The sequence below is a fragment of the Tachysurus vachellii genome, chromosome 1 (assembly GCF_030014155.1).
Source record: "Tachysurus vachellii isolate PV-2020 chromosome 1, HZAU_Pvac_v1, whole genome shotgun sequence".
Lineage (NCBI taxonomy): Eukaryota > Metazoa > Chordata > Actinopteri > Siluriformes > Bagridae > Tachysurus > Tachysurus vachellii.
The window spans coordinates 19,054,768-19,075,902 of NC_083460.1; the positions used below are offsets into that span (position 1 = coordinate 19,054,768).

The 21,135-nt window shown below is 39.2% G+C and overlaps 1 protein-coding gene across 1 annotated transcript in view; it reads right to left on the reverse strand.

Moving 5' to 3' along the window:
* cntnap5l (contactin associated protein family member 5 like) overlaps positions 1 to 21,135 on the reverse strand; it is a 107,778-nt gene that overhangs the window by 41,906 nt on the left and 44,737 nt on the right. Inside the window, exons 4-7 of the mRNA XM_060876136.1 lie at positions 13,184 to 13,331; positions 8,176 to 8,379; positions 2,959 to 3,143; positions 198 to 341 (exon numbers count right to left, since the gene is read on the reverse strand). Coding sequence (XP_060732119.1) covers positions 198 to 341; positions 2,959 to 3,143; positions 8,176 to 8,379; positions 13,184 to 13,331 — 681 coding nt within the window. The remainder of the gene's footprint in view (positions 1 to 197; positions 342 to 2,958; positions 3,144 to 8,175; positions 8,380 to 13,183; positions 13,332 to 21,135) is intronic.

The window sequence follows — 21,135 nt, forward strand, 5'->3', positions numbered from 1 at the left end:
CCACTAAGCCACCGTGCCCCCAGCTGCCATAACACAACTATCTTTAATACATTTACACATACACACACACAATTCTCCTCAGATGTGTTTACAAGTTGGTATGACAACAGAGATTATTTGAATGTGGGTGATATCTGTAGCAATAATTGCCTTTCTAACATGCTGACAATAAACAGTAACAAAGCCAAGCATCTTACCACGGTGTAGATCTGAGGTTTGCGTCTTTTGGCCATGTCGATGATGTTGACTCCGTTGTAGTAGAGGTTCTCCAAGCAGCCGTGAAAATTGTCCCGCAAAAAAGTACCAGGTTTGCCTGGCAGAGGAATTCCTCCAAAACTAAGCTGATGAGAGTTGATAAAAACAGACATATGCAATGAATGGACAAGCAGCTAAACAGAAACCGGAACAGAACTGATATAATGAGGCGACGTCTGTAAGATAATTGTAAAGAAGCCGGGTTAAGAAACATTGTAAATAAAGTTAGTCTCCCAAAATATATATCAAGATGTTGAAGAAGATAAAATGAAATGGACGTACAGTACAGTAAGCTTCATCAGTTCAGTCGTGTCTACTGCTTACACAATGACATTAAATAAAAGACATTTAGCTGAAAGAACAGAAATGAGTGAATGAATGGAGGCCTGACAGAGATCAATGGAGTGAAGAGATGATGAGTGTGTTGTTGATTGCTTCCAGAGACTTTCATGTCAGGTGATGACACAGAGACAGATGTGAACAACGGTGATAATAAAGTGAGAACCGATTTCACACAGTAAAATGTGTAATGCAGTGCTTTTTTCAATAAAATGTTAGAAACATAGTGGGGAATTGTGCATTATTTAGGAAAAGGAAAAGCTCATTTTAAGATATTGATGGATGGATGTTTTAACCAGCTACAATACTGTATATTTCCTGGAAAAATGTAACAAAATGAAGCAAAAAAATAAAGTAAATTAGAAAAGATGGATAGATGGCTATGATTTGACCAGGAACGAAATATTTCCTGTGCTGGAAAAATTCAAACAAAATAAAAATAAAAACAAATAAAAGTTGTAAGAATGATCAATCCCAACGTCTCTGAGGTATCTAAGGTGAGACGGTACAGTATGTCATCTAAATGACTGCAGTATTCTTGTTGCAGTACTAACAACTGCTTTGACTGCAATTTTAAGCTGCTTTTCATATGTCCTCTGTCGAACATTTAAAGGCCAAAAGTCCTCTTATGAATTACAATCACTCCTTTATTTTCAGAGATGAATATATTTTGGAGCACTTACAGTAGACAAAAACCCTGTTGATGGTAAATATGTTTTTTCTTTTCCTGTTTTCCTATGAACATAAACAACTCTTAAATAAAACATAACTATAGATTAATGTATGTTTGGATGGATGGACAGACAGATGGATGGATGAATGGAACAAATTGAATGAATAGAATTAATAAATTAATAGACAGTTAGATGGATGGATGGATGGATTGATGAACGTTATTTTTTGAGATGGTTTGGTGGATGGACAAACAGCCAGATGGGTAGATGAATGAATGGACAGATGAATGGAATGGAAGGAAGGATGAATGGAAGGATTACTGGATGGATGGATGAAGGCTATTTTATTTTGTCTTGAGATTATAACCCTTTTACAATTACACGTTTCTAAAATGTAGAACACACATTATTTGGTAGAATGGCAGAAGAAAAGAACATGATTTAATAGGTTTTCAACATTGTTTCTCTTTCCTTCCACTTTACTTCCAGCTGATTGCTGTTTTAATGGAATCAATACGTAACAGACTGTTGCAGGATTGCTTCAGAAATTGCGAGCTGAATTCGAACACTCGCGCTATATTTAACTGTCAGTAAGGTTTTGGTGTTATGGTCTGCAATCCTGCAACAGTGGCAAGACAGAGTAGAGACTAGAGAGCAGACAGTACAGAGCAGAGAATAAAGAGTAGAGAGTAGATACTAGAGTATAGAGACTAAAGTCTATAGAGAGTAGAGAGGAGAGAGTAGTAAAGAATAGAGAGCAGAAAGTAGATAGTAGTAGAAAGTAGAGAACAAAGGATAGAGAGAGGGTAGAGGGCAGAAAGTAAAGACTAGAGAGGAGAAAGTAGTAAAGCGCAGAGAGTTGTAGATAGCAGAGGGTAGAGAGTAGATAGTAGAGTAAAGAGACTATAGTCTACAGAGAGCAGAGGGTAGAGAGTAGTAGAGGGTAGAGAGAAGAGAATAGAGGGTAGAGACTATAGTCTATAGAGAGTAGAGAGGAGAGAGCAGAGCACCATCTTACAAAAACAAACCTGCTCTGATCTCACGTCTGATCAGCGATGTTCAATCACAAGGTGACAGATAAGTGAGTGAAGACTCACATTTACAAGTTTCATCTGGCTTTCTTGACAACATGGTAACTAAATGTGACTAAATGTGATTTAATTGGCTTGATTGTTTGATTTAATTGACTCAAGATAAAAATCATTGTGTAATTAGGTCAATATAAAGAAGTTATAGACAAGCAGGTTTTGTGCTTTGACTAAACCAGCTCCAAAGATCATTCTTTCATCTGTAAAAGATAATTAGCTTCCATTTAAAAACCAGAAAGTGTAAAACAGCTAGCAAGGAATGATTGTGAACAGTAAGTGTGTGCAATTTATAAATAACTGCTAAGTAAGCTGATTAATAACGAAGATTTGAATAAGTTCTTAGAACAAATGCTACAAAGGAACACTTTGTTTTTTTATTGAGTTTTCCCATTTTCCTGTGTATTAAAATCATGTAGCCATGTAAGACATTCAAAATGTAGTATAGTATTCATGTGGTATTGAGAAGCTATAGTGAGGTGCACAATTAATTATACATATAAACATTAATTATACACTGATTGCTCTGGATCCGGGAAGATCATGAGGACTTTTAATGTGGAACAGGGTTAGTTCAGGGCAGTATGTGGGGTGGTGGTCCTTACCTCATAGTCTACCTCCAGAGAGTCCTCCTGACCTTGTGTACGAAAGTGCTGTGTGTCTTTGTCTACTGTGAAGTTCACCTGCTTGTTGAAACGCTCTATGAGGACAGAATGCCAGAGGTGGTCATCAAGAAGACTGCCTAACATCACAGAAGTGTGTCTACCGCTGGACTGGGGTTTAGCATCATCTGTAATTAGAGAGAGTGAAGAGAGTGAAGAGAATGAAGAGAGAGAGAGAGAGAGAGAGAGAGAGAGAGAGAGAGAGAGAGCTATAAACACACACACACACATATATATACAGTATACATATACATATAAACAAATATAAAGCTATAAACACACACACACACACACACACACATATATATATATATATATATATATATATATATATATATATATATATATATATATATATATATATATATACAGTTTGTCCTACTGAAATTATAACATTTTAAACATATAGTTCATTTTAAATCCATCACCCTTAAGTGGAAAAAGATAAATATCTGTAAAAGACCTTTTTTTGGTCTTTACAGTACAGGTAACTCTAAAGGAAAGCTTTATTGATGAGATCTCTGACCGCTTTTTTTCACACCACAACTCCTTTGCATGTGTTTCACAAATTATGGGGTGACATGATTGCTTTAGATGATGTTATTATTCAGCTGTGGATGAAAACAGATGGAGAGAGAGCGAGAGAGCGAGAGAGAGTGTGAGAGAGAGAGAGAGAGAGAGAGAGAGAGAAACAGTGAGATATCAGAAGCTACCTAACACTTTGTCAGGAATCTTCTCCTCGCTGTGAGCCGAGCTGCACACACACAGTACACACAACACACACACACTCACAGCACACACACAGCACACACAGCACATACAGCACACACAGTGTAACAATGATTTCTCTTCCACCTCTGTACCTTGACCTAGCCTCATTTTTGACTGTTTATCTTAGTTTTGCCACACGTTTGACCACAGACTGTTCCTTAGCCTAGCCTGTGTAGTCCAGTTCTTGCTACGTTTCTTAACCACAGCCTGTTTTTTGAATTTGACCTGCGTTCTGCTTTTGGATTCATCTGTTTGGATTTATCTGTTAAGTCCAATAAAATCTGCCTGCACAAGTCTCTCAGTGTAGCATGTGACATACTGCTGACTTCACAGTGGGACCCCATGGACAGTCATTAGTGATCCAGCTTCTGTTAGGTGACAAAAACTGGAGCCTTATACGTACAATATGTGCACCAACCTACAGTACATGCTTTTTCTGTCCATAAAGCAAATGTGAAGTGGACTGAGACCACTTTATTTTCACAACACACACATCAAGGTGACCACAACATGAACCACACACGAACCTCTGGAGAAGGTCTGAGTACGGTTCTCGTGTGGGTCATTATAAAATGGTCTGAGATCATTTAGTGTGTTCACTTATGCACAAAAGTGCTGTTTCATCCATCTGAGACCACTCGGATGGAGCGAGTAGCAGAACAAAACACTATAATAACTTTTCTGAGCTAGATGGGTAAAATGTGGTGTTATTCAAATGAAAAAGAAAAACAAAATCCATCATTAACATTTGTGGTATTTGGATTGTGTCCTCATCAAGAGTGACTTACATGTACATTCATCCATTTTACTACAGTTCCATCAGTAGACTTCCCTTCCTCTGGGGACACGTCCTTTAGTCTGAGGTACATCCTCTTGCTTGCACTGCATATATTTGCCTGTTTTTAACTGATGGCTGTTTTGTTGTGTGTTAATATTTATTGCAGATCCTTTTCCTGCTGTATGACCCTGCTTTTGTTTTGTACTAATTCTATTTCTGTAGTTGTGGGCAGAAGCAGAAACAGCAGCCGTGGTGACCCCAAAATTTACATCACAAGGTGAGAAAAACATTATTCTTTCATGACGTTAGACATATTGTGGCTCACAAGACCAGAACTCTAACACCTTTACAAAACTGTGAAACGTTCAAATGGAACCGTGTGTGTTTGCATCCTGTACGGCTAATACAACATTGTGCTTGTGTGTCTGTGTGAGGAGTAGTTGCTATAGCAACAGCTTCCAGCACAGTGTGTGAGCACCTCTTCGTCATGTCACTGTAAACATCTACCTCACTGTCCATTACACTCGTTTACACCACTCCCTCTAATCACTCTTGTTCCCTTCACTCCCCCAGACACCTCTCCTGTTTTTGTTCGCTCCACTCCTCCTTCGTTTATTAAGCCCACTCCCTTTAGTCCTTCCCCTTCCCTCTCCTGCACTCGTTCATCTTCACGTCTTCAATTTTAGATCTGCAGAAATTCAATCTTCCTTTCTTCATATGTATCTTCAATACAATCTCTCTCCCTAGACCTTTTCCTTTTCTTCCTATCTCCCTCCACCTCCCTAATTCTCTCACTCTATCTTCTTAGGCATCTCTCATCTTCTCTTGCTCGCTTCCTAAATTGCTCCATACTTTAATTCTTCAACTTCCTCCCTCCTCCTTGTAAATAGCACAGCTCTTTCCTCTCTCACTCCTCTACATATCGTCTTTTACTTCTTTACTTTTAATGTCTATACTTCACTTGTTCACTCTGCTCGCCATTACACCGCCTCCTGCACTCGTTCACACCACCACCCAACTCTTTTTGCATCATTCCTTAACACAGTTTCCTTAAACTTCTCCTTCATTCACTTGTCTTCACTCGTCCTTTCACTCGTCCTTTCACGATTTTCGTTTAGTGAAAATCCAATCCTCTCTTCTTCATATACTATCTTCTGTCCAATCTCTTGTCCCCTCGCTATACTTTCACTCTTTTTTTTTCTTCCAGTTTCTCTTTTCTTTTCCAATCACACTCCCCTTCCTGCCTCATTATGTTACTCTTACTTTCTTTCTTCCTCTCATCAACTTTGCTTCTCCTCCCTTATCAGTGCCTTCTTCATCTTCCTTATTGTCTGTCTTTTTCTCTCTCTCTCTCTTTATCTTTTCCAAGCACTCTCCCTTATCAAACCCAGCTTACCCTTTCGTTTCCCCTCACCTCCCTCATTTCCCTGTTGCCTAGCCCTCTCAATCTTTATCCCTGTCTTCTACTTGCACCTCACATTATTCCTTTGCTCTGCCTCTTCTCCATTTCTCTCTCATTTCTCTTTCTTTACCTTTTCATTCTTCTGCCAATTTGGAGGAAGGTTACAGAACATCTGGGCCAAGTTATGCACAGTGATTACATTTCATAAGCCATAAGTCTGTCTCATAATATATATTATATTAGGTTAATATGTATACTTTGAATGTGTGTATGCCATGTGGTAGCCTAGTGGTTAAGGTGTCGGACTACCAATCGGAAGGTTGTAAGTTCGATCCCAGGTCCACCAAGCTGCCACTGTTGGGCCCCTGAGCAAGGCCCTTAACCCTTAATTGCTCAGCTGTATAAAAATGAGAATGTAAGTCGCACTGGATATAAGGGCGTCTGCCAAATGATGTAAATGTGTAGTATTTATTGTATAGACGATATTTACTAATTCACAGGGTTTTGCATATAAGCTAATTTAGGCCTAAAGCAATACATCAAAGCATCATGCTTATGGTTCGACAGAATCAGACAAACAAATTCAAACCAAAATAGACAAACACACAGCCTGTGAACGAGGTGATGGATGGCAAAACAATAAACCACAGAAACACAGGAACTCAGTGAGACACCGGGGCTCATGGGATTTGTAGTCCACTACAGATCCGGTGAAACCTTCTTGCACACTTGTTGATACGGAGATGCTTGATGTCAGGATATTGTATAACTTTTCACTATTTTTTTGAGTCTCTAGTACCAGCAGTCTGCTGTGTCTTTAAAGATCCCATTGACTTCTTTTCATAATATCTTATTAATGTATCTTGTATGGATTTATTTTTCATTTTCAATTTTTTTCTGGCTCAATTGAGTTGGGCAGAAATTTTGGTAGAAGTGAAGCCAGGTCTATGAAATCAGAACCAGCCATTTGTTACCTCTCGTCTTACACAACTGCAGAGATGAAATCTTTTTACCAGAGGCTTGTGGTCGTTATGTACAGCGTTGATTTTCTTTGTCATGTCACACTATATGTTCATAGAAAAGTTCCAAAAAACAAGGAAAGAAAATTAAAATGGAAAAAAAAACTGCCATTAAATCTTAACACCATAAATGTAATCATTAATATAATATTATATTATTAATATAAGCTCTTCTCCATATTGTGAAAGTAAACAGTTAAAGGAGCGAACAGCAAAACTCACTGTAATCTATTTTATTTAAATATTTTGGTTTAAATCACATCTCATATCTACAGGAGGTGTTTTCTGCACATTGTCGTGCCATGTTCTGCCAGTCGAAGCTGACAGGGAAGTGAAGTGAACACGAGTTCAAGCCTCTGTTCTGTCCGTTAGCTACTCAGAAACACCGCTGTCACTACAGTACAGTATGTGACCTGACACATGAGCACTGCAGAGTTAAGAGAAGGGTTCAGTGTTATTCTGGTTATGATTTTGTGCTGCAGTTCCCAAGAAACCCTCACAATGATTAGAAAGAAAAGGGGACATTGTGTAGCTTTTACTTAGAAATAAATCACAGTTAGGAGCGTAGACACACGGGCCACTTTAATCTGAACATTCTGGTACATACTGTATGCTCATTTCAAGTAATTATCCAACCAGCCAATTAGGTGGCATAAAATCCTAGTCTGCGGTGAGTTGTGTTCAGTATGGAATGTCATGTCACAATCTACACCACTGCTTCATGTTGCACCTCCTGTACATCACTTACAGAGCTGAAATTAATCTATTCACGATTCATTGTAAAAATCTCACTGCTGCACTTCTGGTTAAATACAAACTGTATTTGATTGGCTTTGTATGGGGTCTTTACTACACAATCACATTAAAGTTAAATCTAATCTAAAATGTAAACAGAATTTGGAATATTATGTGTAATAATAATAATAATAATAATAATAATAATAATAATAATAATAATAATATATACATATTGAACATGAGGTTTATTTGCTGATCTCTCTCTCTCACACTCTCTCTCTTTCGCTCTCTCACTCCATCTCTCTCTCTCTCTCTCTCTCTCTCTCTCTCCATCTCTCTCTCTCTTTCTCTCTCTCTCACACTCTCTCACACACTCTCTCTCACACCCTCTCTCTGTCTCTCTCTCTCTCTCTCTCTCTCTCTCTCTCTCTCTCTCTCTCTCTCTCTCTCACCCAGGTTAAGATGTAGTGTAAGTCTTCCTTTCTGGAGCTCCAGGGTGATGTAGTCTCCTCTCTGGCCCTCTCCATGCAGCAGAACACCGTTTGCTTGCCTGCTCCTGAATCGCACTGAGATCACGTTCTTCACTGTGCTTGTGGATTTCTGATTAAAGCGGTAGAGCAGAGCACTGTGCCCATCAAAATCTGCCACATCTGACTCTGAAAAGCAGAAGAACATATCAGAGAAGTGAGAAGCGTTTGGAACAAATTGACAGCAAAACTCTATTTCAGTCACAGGATGCGTCACGTCACGCTGCGAGAATCATAATTTCTTTGGATTTCACGGTAGCACAAAATGCAAGGCAGACTTTAAGTTGGTAAATGACCTTGTGGAAATTGTCTGTCCATTATGCACACATTGGGAATTGTGTAAAAATGTACATGCAAATGTGAATATGTTTACATCTAAAACATTACTAGGGTTAGGGTTAGTAGGGTTGTGTAAAATTCTTCTGAAATTAAAAAAAATGTAAATTCTATTTACATATAAATGTGAATTTTCTTTTCCTGTGCACTACAGAGTTGACTTTTCCCATTTAAACATTTAACTACTGTTGATACCTCGGGGTTATGGTTAGTAAGGTTACCACACAATAACATTGTAAGTAGTGAACAAAATAGTGAAAAGAAATTTGTATATTACTTTTAGACCATCTTTCACCTCCCCTGCTCTGCACCCCAGAAGGAACCATCAGCCGAGTTCTTATGTCTACCACTTTGTGGAGTATTGTTCAGTTCATGCTAACATACCAAGCCTTTGTCTTAGACCTGTGTCTGTTAAAGTCTCTGCTTTTGCATTACTGTCTTGGATTTGTTTACAGATTATTTTGTTTTACTGTTTTTGACTGATGAGTTTGGATTAGTTTGCAAACATGCTTCACGGTTGACTGCCATTGAGTAAAACAGTAACTCTGTTCTGTTGAGAGAATGTTAAAACTGTTTCAAAAAACAATCATAAAGAAATTTAGACAATGACCATCATTAATATCATTAATATCAATTATAATATCAAATATCCTAAAAATAAGTCTAACATCGCTATGATCGATGATGCAGATACTTCATAACTGTGTAACGTTTAAAAACAGAGACAGGAGGTTAAAATATCCAGATGTTCTGAGACAGGTTCAGCAGACATCATGTGATTTTAATAGACATTAACATACCATTAGGCCAATTCTGATTTATAAACACATTTTTCTTTCACAGTTCTGTTCTGTTTGGTCTCGCAGCATACTGTAGACCTAGTTACAGAGCTATGAATGAATCAAACCCTTCAACATTTCTGGATGTCATCAGCTTGACTTCCATCATTATGAAGTCTTTTTGGTTCGGTTTGTGTGGATGAAAGGGAAAAGACTATCTAAAACTTCAGCAGCCTTGACAGAGCGTTGTCAGTAATTTCGTCGCTGTCACGGTTGACTTGAAAGAAAGAATTTGTGCTTAGTGAAGTCAAGAGGGAGAAAAGACGGACAGACCGAATACCCATCAGCTGCACACAGTCACACGTCTCCTGAGGTCTGAATTGAAAAAGCTAAAAGTGGTGAATACTTAATGCATAATCCTCTTTGGAAAAGATGTATTTCAAAAATGTACAAACACAATCACACACTCAGACGCACAAAGACGGTTACTGACACATATGTTAATCCATATGATAACCCGGTTTCACAGGAAAGAAAGATTTACATGCAACTTATTCAAAACAACTTCTACATGTTATCAAGTCATTGAGCAACATATCACATTTTCACACAAATACAACTGAATGCTGGACTAAATTTCACTATCCGCTGGATTCTTCTGCTTTTCTCTGCAAATACAATTCAGCATCAGTTTTATTGCCAGGTTCTTTAGGGTCTCCATGTACAGGAATTTGTCTTGGTGTGTTGGTGCATAGTAATAATCGAGAAGAAGCATAAATATAAGAAACAAAAAATAACTTGTATAAGCATAAAGATTTACAAAAAAAAAAAAAAACAAGCTATTAGATGGAAATAAAAGTAGAAACCTGAATTGTACACTAATGCAGGATGTGAAAAGTGGTCACTGCAGATATACAGTTATAAATGTTACAATAGTTGGACATGTGAGGAAGGAAGGTGCAACATAACAGTCAGATTTGTGAACATTAATTTAATGTATCTGAACAGTGGTGGGGTAGTTTATTATTGTCGACATGTTGGGTCCTAGATGTTGTTGATGAAGCCAGTTGCAGATGGGAAAAATCTGTTTTTGTGGCGTGAAGTTTTAGTCTTTAGGGACGGCAGCCTTCTGTCAGAGACGAGAGATTCTGTTCAGGATGAGAGCGTCAGCCACAATCTTAACTGTCCTGGAATTGTACAGATCCTGAAGAGATGGTAGATTGCTGCTGAGAATCACCTTCTCAGCAGAGCAAATGACACCCTGCACCTAACAAATAGTGGTGGAGGAGGTGAGTATAAACTTAACAATGGAGGTGTAGAAGTGCACCATCACTGTCTTTGGTAGGTTAATCTTTGTCAAGTACATCCACTGCTGTGCTTGAGGTCCTGGGTGATGATGGTTCCCAGGTATCAGAAGGAGTCCATAGTTGAGTCAGGTGAGTCACACAGAGTGACAGGGGTGGGTGGGGCTTTGTTCTTCCTAAAATCTACCACCACCTCCAATGTTTTCTCTGTATTGTGCCCCAGGATGTTGGTGCTGCAGCAGTTCACCAGGTGGTTAATCTCCCTCCTATAAGCAGACTCATCCCCCTCAGAGATGAGCCCTATGAGGGTGGTGTCATCTGCAAACTTCAGAATTAGTTTAATGGTCTGGTGACTGGAGGTGCAGCTGTTGGTATATGGGGAGAAAAGCAGAGGAGAAAAAATGCAGCCTTGGGGCGAGCCAGTATTTATAGTCCAGGAGTCAGAGACATATTTTCCCAATTTCACCTGCTGCCTTCTTTCAGTCAGGAATTCTGTGATCCACCTGCATGTGGAGTCAGGTACGCTCAGCTGGAAGAGCTTTTCATGTAGCAGAGACAAGATGATAGGGTTGTAAGTGGAGCTGAAATCCACAAACAGGATCCTAGTGTAGGTTCCGAACAACCCGGAAACGGTAGGTATCGTTTGTGAATGGAAACTTACCGATCATCGGACGAGACACCTGTCACTCAAGATACTATACAGGTATGGAATCTTATGTGTAATGTGAAAAGTTCTCTGTTTAAATATAAGAAAATAACATTAATTAATCCACAGTAATCCATTCCATCCATCCGTTCCAAATTTTCCCTGCGGCAGACTGTTGAGACATGTATACCTTGAGTGACAGGTGACTTGTCCGATGATCGGTAAGTGTTCCAATCACAAACGATACCAACCTCTTCCGGGTTGTCTGAATTGTAGTTGTGTTTTCGGATTTGTTAATGTGTTTTCGGATTTGTTAATGTGTTTCGTGCAACGACTCAGACAACCCGGAAAAGGTAGGTATAGTTTGCGAAAGGAAACTTACCGATCATTGTACAAGAGACCTGTCATTCAAGATATACAGGTGAATGACAGGTGTCTTGTCCGATGATTGGTAAGTTTCCTTTCGCAAACTATACTTACCTTTTCCTAGTTGTTTGACTTGTCGTTGTGTTTTTGGATTTGTTAAGGAGTTTCGGATTTGTTCATTTGTTTTCGGATTTGTTAAGGTGTTTTCGGATTTGTTAATGTGTTTTCGGATTTATTGTTTTGTTTCCGGATTTGTTAATGTGTTTTGCACTTCTCGGCCACCGTAAGAAACAGAATAAAAAATAAAGTTTAAAATTAAGTTACTATTTATCTCTAACATCTATCACTAATCCAGTGGTTTGTGTACGCAGCTGTACTGCACACAGAAATGATGCACACTGAAATAACCTTTCTATTAAAGCATGTTTGATTTAGTTTACATGTTAATTAACACATTAGCTAATAAATCTCGCTCACTTCAATTCAAAAACAAAACTTAAAGTAGTCTATTGTCTTGACTTGTGAGTTGAAACATAGTTTGAGTTTATTCACCTTTTTAAGGCAGCATATGGATATTTTAGTCAATACTCTAAATTCTTTTTTATATATATTTATATATAAATATATATCTTATTTAAATAGCGTAGTGGTAAAAGCTTCAAATATATTGGTACAGAAAATGCTCTCAAGTATCGGAGTAAAGGTTTGTTCCTGTACGACACATTGTTGTGCCAGAATGATGATTTTCAAGCTATATGGTGTTCTGTTTAAAAACACACACAAACATTTTTTCTTTGACATTTTAGTGTGTGTGTATGTGTGTGTGTATGTGTGTGTTTATGTATGTGTGAGTGTGTGTGTGAGTGTGTGTGCGAGTGTGTGTTTGTGTGTGTCTGAGTATGAGTGTGTGTGTGAGTGTGTGTGTGTGTGTGTGTGTGAGAGAGAGAGTGTATAAGTGTGTATGAGTGTTTGTGAGTGTGTGTGTGAGTGTGCGTGTATGTGTGTGAGTGTATGAGTGTGTGTGGGTGTGTGAGTGTATGAGTGAGTGTGTATGTGTGTATGAGTGTTTGTGAGTGTGTGTGTGTGTGTGTGAGAGAGAGTGTATAAGTGTGTATGAGTGTTTGTGAGTGTGTGTGTGTGAGTGTGCGTGTGTGTGTGTGAGTGTATGAGTGTGTGTGGGTGTGTGAGTGTATGAGTGAGTGTGTATGTGTGTATGAGTTTGTGTATGAGTGTTTGTGTGTGTGTTTGTGAGTGTGTGAGTGTGCGTGTGTGTGTGTGTGAGTGTATGAGTGTGTGTGTATGAGTGTGTGTGTGTATGTGTGTGAGTGTGTGTGAGTGTGCGTGTGTATGTGTGTGAGTGTACTGTATGAGTGTGTGTTTATGAGTGTGTGTGTGTATGAGTGTGTGTATGAGTGTATGAGTGTGTGTACGAGTGTGTGTGTATGTGTGTGAGTGTGTGTGTATGAGTGTGTGTGTGTGTGTGTGTGTGTGTGTGTTCTTACTGTAACTGCAGCCATAGATCTCCAGTCTGAGTCCTATTCCTCCTGTGGGATTTCCTTCTAGAGGCAGAAGTCGTAGAAATCGAGTCCTGATAGAGTGCAGAAGCTTGCGCTGGACCACCGAGTCCATGTCTGTGTTCCCTGAAAATGTCTGCAGATACAATATTTATACATGACATATGACTCATAACCACTCAACAACCAACGGATACATTTTGCTGAAATATCTTTTAGTGGTGTTTTTAATGGAGCTGTTTTGCTTTGGTTGATTATTATCAGAAGCAAAGGAAGGTCAATTGTGCATATGATGAGTTGTTATTTGCACCTTCCTCTCAATGCAATTAATGATGCAATTAAATTAAATGACTTTTCATGTCTACTTCCACTCTTGTCTTTGTAGCCACTCTTTTTGGTCCTGAGCTATAATTCATGAAGCCGAGCCATTTTGCTCTTGTGGATCTACAAACATGAAGTTCTGTGCACAAATTGTTGATCAGAAATCAGAAATAAAAATAAAAGATGGATCTTTCATGGTATGGGCAGATGAGGGAATAAAAGTATGTGATAGCACTAAAATGGCTGCAATAGCTTTAACACAAGGAATGATTGCTGCCATGTTTGTTCCCTGCACACCAATTTCAAAACATAGTCCCAAATAGAATGAAGGTGGGAGAAAGAATGAACCAGGCTTCGTGGGGTGTGTTCTATTATTCTGTCATATTGGGGGAGGTCATTATACAAGCAACAAGTCCTGAAATAATTCATCTTCATCACTGCAGAGTGCAAAATATTTGAGAGAGAGAGAGAGAGAGAGAGAGAGAGAGAGAGAGAGAGAGAGAGAGATGTTCATAACATACAGCAACACTGTTTTACAGTATCAGCCTAGATCTAATGAGTATTTAAAAGGGAAAGAAAGAAAGAAAGAAAGAAAGAAAGAAAGAAAGAAAGAAAGAAAGAAAGAAAGAAATTTAAAGGGGGTCAAAGATTCAGCACTAAGTTTGAATTTTCCTCATTAATTGAACAAAGTAGTTCATTTATTCCCCATGTGCACATACTGTAAACACTGGTAGCTTCCCCACTAAGGCATAATATACATGTTCTATTCTGAGCCGTGCAGCCACCGGGCCCTTGAACATCGCCACCACATCCACTGCAGCCTTGTCTAGCATTTTGTTCTTCCTTGATATCCAGATGGCTAGTTTTGCTGTTTCAGACAGAAAGTTTAGCAGAACTATGATATATTTCTGTCTTACTGAGTATTTTCGCCCAAAAATAAAAAACTTGCAAAGACCTAAAACTGAAAACCAGTGTTCTAACAACAGGAAAAGACTTCCAAAATGCTTACACTCTGCAAAGAAGTGAAATAAAGACTAGGTTTCTGAACAGAATGAGCAACCCTCTCAACACTGGGATCGAGGTGCACCCGATGTCTGAGGCTATCGCCCCATGTTCTATCCTACACTGGAGGTCGCCTGTCCCTTTATTGATTGGACGCTTGTACAGGGAACGCAAGCAGCCATTAGAGGAAGAATCATTGCCAAAACACTCATCTCCACCATGCATGACACACCTTCACAGATAGCATGTATAGAGCTTTCTTCCCAGCCATCTCAAAGGTACCCAATGCTGGAGCTTTAAAGGATAAGAGTAGTCTCTCCTCTTCTCTCCTCTTCTATCCACTCCTCCACAGCAGCCCTGATTATAAGTGTAGGGAAGTCATAGTGGTCTCCTTCTCTCCACTGAACAATAAGATGTGCTCCATTCTGAAACTCCTGATAGCCTGCAGGCAGTGATCTCCATATCTCTGCTGTTCGTTGTCCCAATATTCAGCATGATCTAATCCCAGTACTTTCTGCAAGAACTTCTTAGTCGAAGCCCACCTGGTGGTCCAGCTTTAAGCATCCAGCAGTTCTAAGACATGAGCACAATGAGTAGAAGACAACAGTCTTGACTGAAATAAAGAGGCTCTTAAACAAAGGCTCCTCCATAAGCCATGCGCCAGTTGCTGTGTCAAGCATCCTTGAGAAAGAGAGCACCATCCATGCTTCCAGCAAGGATCTGTAGAATGGTGTGATCTTCACCAGGAGTGGCTGTGTCCTGCCAGGCAAAGTTTCTCTGGTATAAGAGTCAGATTGGAGTCTAAAAGTCATTATCCTGGATCTGATGCTCACCAGGCCCTGTCCACCTTCTTGTACTAATAAATGTACAGATGCTCTGACCCATTGTTGACCTGACCAAAAGAAACTCACCAACTTCTTGCACAAGCTATGCAGGTGGTTGAAGTAAACTGAATTTTGTACACTGAATTTTCTGGGGTAGCAACCATTTCCATTTAGACAATTTGGTGCAGACTCTCTCCACTACACTCTCCCAGTTCTGCTTTTGAAAATGGGAGGCTTATACTGGACTCTCCACCTGTCCCTCAAAAGGAAGTCTGGTCCCAGCAGGTCTGGCCACTTTGACAATTTGCTGTCTCAGCGATTGCAACTGTGTTATTTTCATTGTGATATAGTACAGTGCTTTCTTTAGTGCTGACTCCAGATCTCCAGATTTAGGGGTATTAAAGGATAAAACATTGCCACACGCTTATTCTTCTTTTTCCTCACTGATAGCTGGAGTGAGTTTAATTTTGGGAAAGTCCTGTTCATCTAGGTTGTCCCTTCGAGGTCCTCTTACAATGATGTTTCTGTAGCTGCTCGGTAGCACAGAGAAGATTTCATCCTTCATCTTGGAAATGAGACATGCTGGTTGCAAGTTTGTCACCACTTTAAGTGCATTGTCAGATCTCCAACCATTTCCATCCAGTAGATGTTCCAGCTTTGTAACTCCATTTCTTAGAAGGCAAGATCTCACAGTTGCTGAAGACAACAGTCTGGTCTGAATAACTGGATTGAAGAGTAGGGGTTCTTCATAAACCCAGTCCCCTTCTTCATCTACAGGTCTTTCCACTTTTAGGATGTTCCTCCAAGCTTGCAGCACTGACTTATTAAAGGATGTAATTTTGCCAAGACTCACCCGATCCCCTTTTAGATGAAATATGTGTTTGTGAAGTCCCAGGTTGCCTGCTCATTGCTGAATTGGACAGATAGTTTTGGTCTAAGCCAGATCTTTGTAGTAAAGGAGTCTCTGAGCTGCTTGTAATCTGAAGGCTCGTATGCGACTCTTGATGTCCACCAAGCCTTGACCTCCTTCTTCAATTGGCAGAGACAGCATCGAGGCCTGGGTCCAGTGCTGTCCAGTCCAAAAGAAGTCCACCATTGTTTTCTGTATTTTGCTTATGAGTTCATCAGATGGTTCGATGACTATCACTTTGTGCCACAAGCTTGAGGCAGCCAGGCTGTTCCCCACCAGAACTCTACCTCAGTTGGACAAGTGTGGTAATTTTCCATTTAGACAATTGGGCTAACACCTTTTCTAGCAAGCCCTCCCAAGTTTTGGTTTGAAATTGTCCATTCCCTAAAAACACCCTCAACACTTAAAACCCTTCGCTTCTCCATCTCAAGCCCGTTTTAGTCCATTGCCCAATGATAAATCCTTCTGTCTTTTCACAGTTAACTTTGGCTGAAGAAGCTTTTTCATACTGTTGCATGCAATTATTAACAATTGTTACATAATTCTGCTCTGTAATAAATATTGTGATGTCATCAGCATATGCTGAAAGGTACACTTTAGCACTGTTTCTAGCACCTTGCATTGTGACTCCATGAAGATCCCTCCTAAACTTGCACAGAAGAGGTTCTATAGCTAGACTGTACAGCTGCCCTGACAGAGGACATCCCTGCCTGATCCCTCTTGAGACCTGTATGGGAAAACTTAGCCCTTCACCCACTTTGACCATCACTAAAATACTATTATAAAGTAACTTAACGAGAAATAAAAGAATCACCTAAGCCAAACCTTTCCAAAACATTAAAAAGATAGCTATGGTCTACCCTGTCAAATGCTTTCTCTTGGTCTTGTGAAAGAACACCCAAATTAGAATCATTAAAAAGACTAAAATCTATGACATCACGTATTAAAAAAGATTGTCCTTAATTGACCTTTCTGGAATGCATTTGGTCTTTCTGAATAATAAAAGCTAAATGGTCTTTCAATCTGTTTGAAATGCATTTTGAAAGAATCTTTTAGTCAACACAGAGCAGAGAGACTGGCCTTAAGTTTGTCAAGAGTCCCAGATCGCCTTTTTTTTGGCAGCAGGGAAAGAACAGCACGCTGACAGCTGATTGGAAGAGTCATGTTCCTTAAACATTCTGCTAAAACTTCATGGTAGTCCAGTTCCTCAAAAGTGTTTATAAAACTCTTCAGGTAGTCCGTCTATGCCAGGCAACCGTCCAGCAGCTAGCTGTTCCATTGCCTCGGTTAAGTCCTGGAAGGTGATATCACCATCTAGTGCCACTTTTTGCTCAGGTCCCAGTTGCGGTAGATTCTGAAGCAGTTCAGCTGTACTTTCAGGATCACATTGTTCAGCACTGTCTAGCTCTGTAAAGAAACCTACTGCTATTTCCTTCATTTCTTTTACATCTGTTGTTATTGATCTGTTTACATGACAGAGATGATGCATCTGCTGTTGGTGAACAGTCCTTTAAAGGTTAAAGAAGAGAATGCTGGGGGCGTCCATGTCTTTAATTGAGCAAAATCTTGATCTTGAATACAGATTGATACCGATACAAAGAGTTTTACTCTTTACAATCTTATTATCAATAAAGTCTCTTCCTATTGTATCTGTTTGTAATTGTTGTACAGTTTTCTTTATTCTTATTGTGTTATGCGAGGTGTAACATTGGCAGAACATTTAAACATTTAAATACTTTGCCTACATCCCACCACTGGCTAAGACCTTCAAGATCGTTTTTTTCTTTTTAAAACAATTACAAAAGAAAACATCCTGCAACAACTTCACATTGAAACGCCAGATGTACTTTGGCTGTAACCTTTTTTTCGTGTTGTAATCATTGGTGACCATATGATGGTCTGATAAATCATTTTGTATAATGGAAACATTCATTATTCTACTGGTCCATGTTTTGCTTATATATAATCAATCTAATCTGGCCCTGTTAAGCCTATTATCCACTATTGTAACCCAGGTGTACTGTCTAACTCCTCTATCACTTTCTCTCCATATATCTGTTGTCATATTTTTTAGTTATTTTTAGGAGAGCTGTACTAGATTGACTGTGAGGTTCCTCTCTATTTCTATCTATTAAGAATTCTGTAGTACAGTTCAGTCCCCCCTAAAACTATACGCACATTTTTGTTAAGGTTTTTAAGAGTATTTTCGAGCTTCATGAAACCTTCCACTCTTTCTGGACCTTTATTTGGAGCATAGACATTTATTAAAGCATAAACCACACCACCATATTCTAACTCTGTAAACAAAATCCTACCTTTCTCAATTTCCTTAGTAAATAAAATATTTATATTCAGACTTTTTGACAATAAAATACGTAGCTAGAACTGCACTGGTATTTGTTCCATTTGTTCTATGACACTTTCCCCACTCCATCTTATTCTCCCTGTCTGTATGTGTTTCTTGTAAAAGCAAAACATTAATTTTATTTATTTAATAAAAATCGCCCTATCTCTAGCCCCATTTACATTAAGAGAGTCTATTTTTAAGCACTCTGTAGAGAAAAGAAAGGCAGAAATTAACAAAAACAAGAAGAGAAAGTACAGAAAAGAGGATGCTTCTTTACTCAAAGCTTCATAACTTGCTGTACGTTGAAGCACAGTTACTGTTGCCATGAATTTTTCTACATCTGGAAAGAAGTCTCTTACCTCTATAGTCTTACAATATGTTACATCTAGGAATTCATTCTCCTGCAGTGTGTAAAAATCCTCCATTATACAATCAGATTCAGAAATTTATGAAAAAGTGTCATCATCATTAATGTCTCCATCATTACAGGCTTCAGAACAATCTGCAGTTGACTGTTTTATATTGACCTGTTCTACATTATTTTCAGTTTCTGGGTCAACTATTTTTCCATTTTCATTCACCTTTGCTCCTGTAGTGTTTTCTCTAGCATTAACATTGTCCTCAGTAACCATTTCTTTAATCACTGTACCTTCATCATTCGCCTCTATGTCACATTCACCAGTGTTCTTCTGCCTGAGACTGTCCTTCATCTGTGACAGATGGACTGATCTCAGGAGCTGCACTTGAGCTGGGTTCATTACTGCCCATAGCTTCACTGGTACTGGCTTTGTGTGGGCAAGCGGCCCACTTATGTTCCAAATCAACACATTCAAAAAAGCACTTCATGTTCCCTGTACTGGCATAGTTCATGAACGATTTACCTTCATGCCACACACAAAAAGACACATCCAGCTCAGGTTCATATAAAAACATTTGTACATGTCTTATAAGAGACAGCACATGTTTTAAGGCCATGTTTATGAATTGTGGTATATTTGAAATAGTCAATAGTTGGAGTAACAAGCGTTGAAACAAACACATGCTCTCACAACTCCGCTGCTAATTAGATGATTTACGAAGTTTTCTTCTTTTACAAAACCCACCACAGCTTTATTCATCCTGGATGCTGAACAGATATTTTCGTACCCGATTTGCTCACCTAGGTTCAGGTACACACCTGATGCCATGACAAAGAGAGAGGGCCGAGACCCACTCCTGAGGGGACGCCATCCCCACCATGAACAACACTACACTTCTACCGGCTACTATTTACTCACTTAATGCATAATGCTTTTAACAGCAGGTTTCCCAAACTGTCGCCCTCTCACCGTGTTCACCCTCACATACACACCCACACACTCCCAGCATGCACTGAGTGAGAGAGATAGAGAGCGAGAGAGAGAGACATAAAGAGCACATAAATTCATTAGAAGACATGGGATTAGTTTCCACTGTTATGCTGACGATCAAAACCAGATGAAATAGCTAAATTGTCCAAATTAACTGAGTGCGTTAAAGAGATAAAATATTTGATGATGTGTAATTTTCTGTTGTTAAACTCTGATAACACAGAAATACTACTTATCGGTCCAAAAACCAGTACACAGAAGCTCTCACACTTCAACTTCTATTTAGAGCTCGACAGTGAAAGACCTGGGTGTTATATTAGACAGCAACTTGTCTTTAAAATCATATCACCCATATTACAAACACAGCCTTCTTCCACCTTAGAAATATTGCCAAGCTGAGAAACATCTGTATCTGATGCTGAGAAGCTAGTTCATGCTTTCATGACCTCTAGACTGGACTATTGTAATGCATTACTAGGTGGTTGTCCTGCACCTTTAATAAATAGGCAGTTAGTCCAAAATGCAGCGGCCAGAGTTCTCACTAGGACAAGAAAGTATGACCATATAACCCCAATTTTATCAACCTCTACACTGGCTACCTGTTAAGTTTAGAATTGATTACAAACTGCTGCTACTTACGTACAAGGCTCTTAATGGTTTAGCTCCCACGTATCTAACTAGTCTTCTAACACGTTACAATCCTTTGCGCTCTCTGAGATCACAAAACTCAGGACTTCTGGTAGTTTACAGAATATCTAAGTCTACTAAAGGTGGTAAAGCATTTTCATATTCAGCTCCCAAACTTTGGAATAGTCTTTAGACACACTTTCCCAGTTTAAATGTAGATTAAAAACTCATCTCTTTAGTCAGGCGTACACATAATACATCCCATAATTGTAAGGACTCTGCCCGGACTCTGGCCACGTGCGTTTGTTTACGTTTCTCGTCACGTGTCTGCCCCGCCTTTGTCTGCTCCATCTACTGTGGTTATGTCCTGTCTTTAGTCTGCGTGATGTTTCATGTTTTCTGTTATTAAACCCTGTTTATTTATGCTATCCTGCGTTTGGGTCCGCTTCTGTTCCGTGTTCATTACAGAAGATGCCGCCACCTTAGGACCCAGCGGGATAGCAGCAACCTGGACCGGCCGATTGGGAGTACCTTTTTTTTTCTTCTTAGATTTTGTTTCC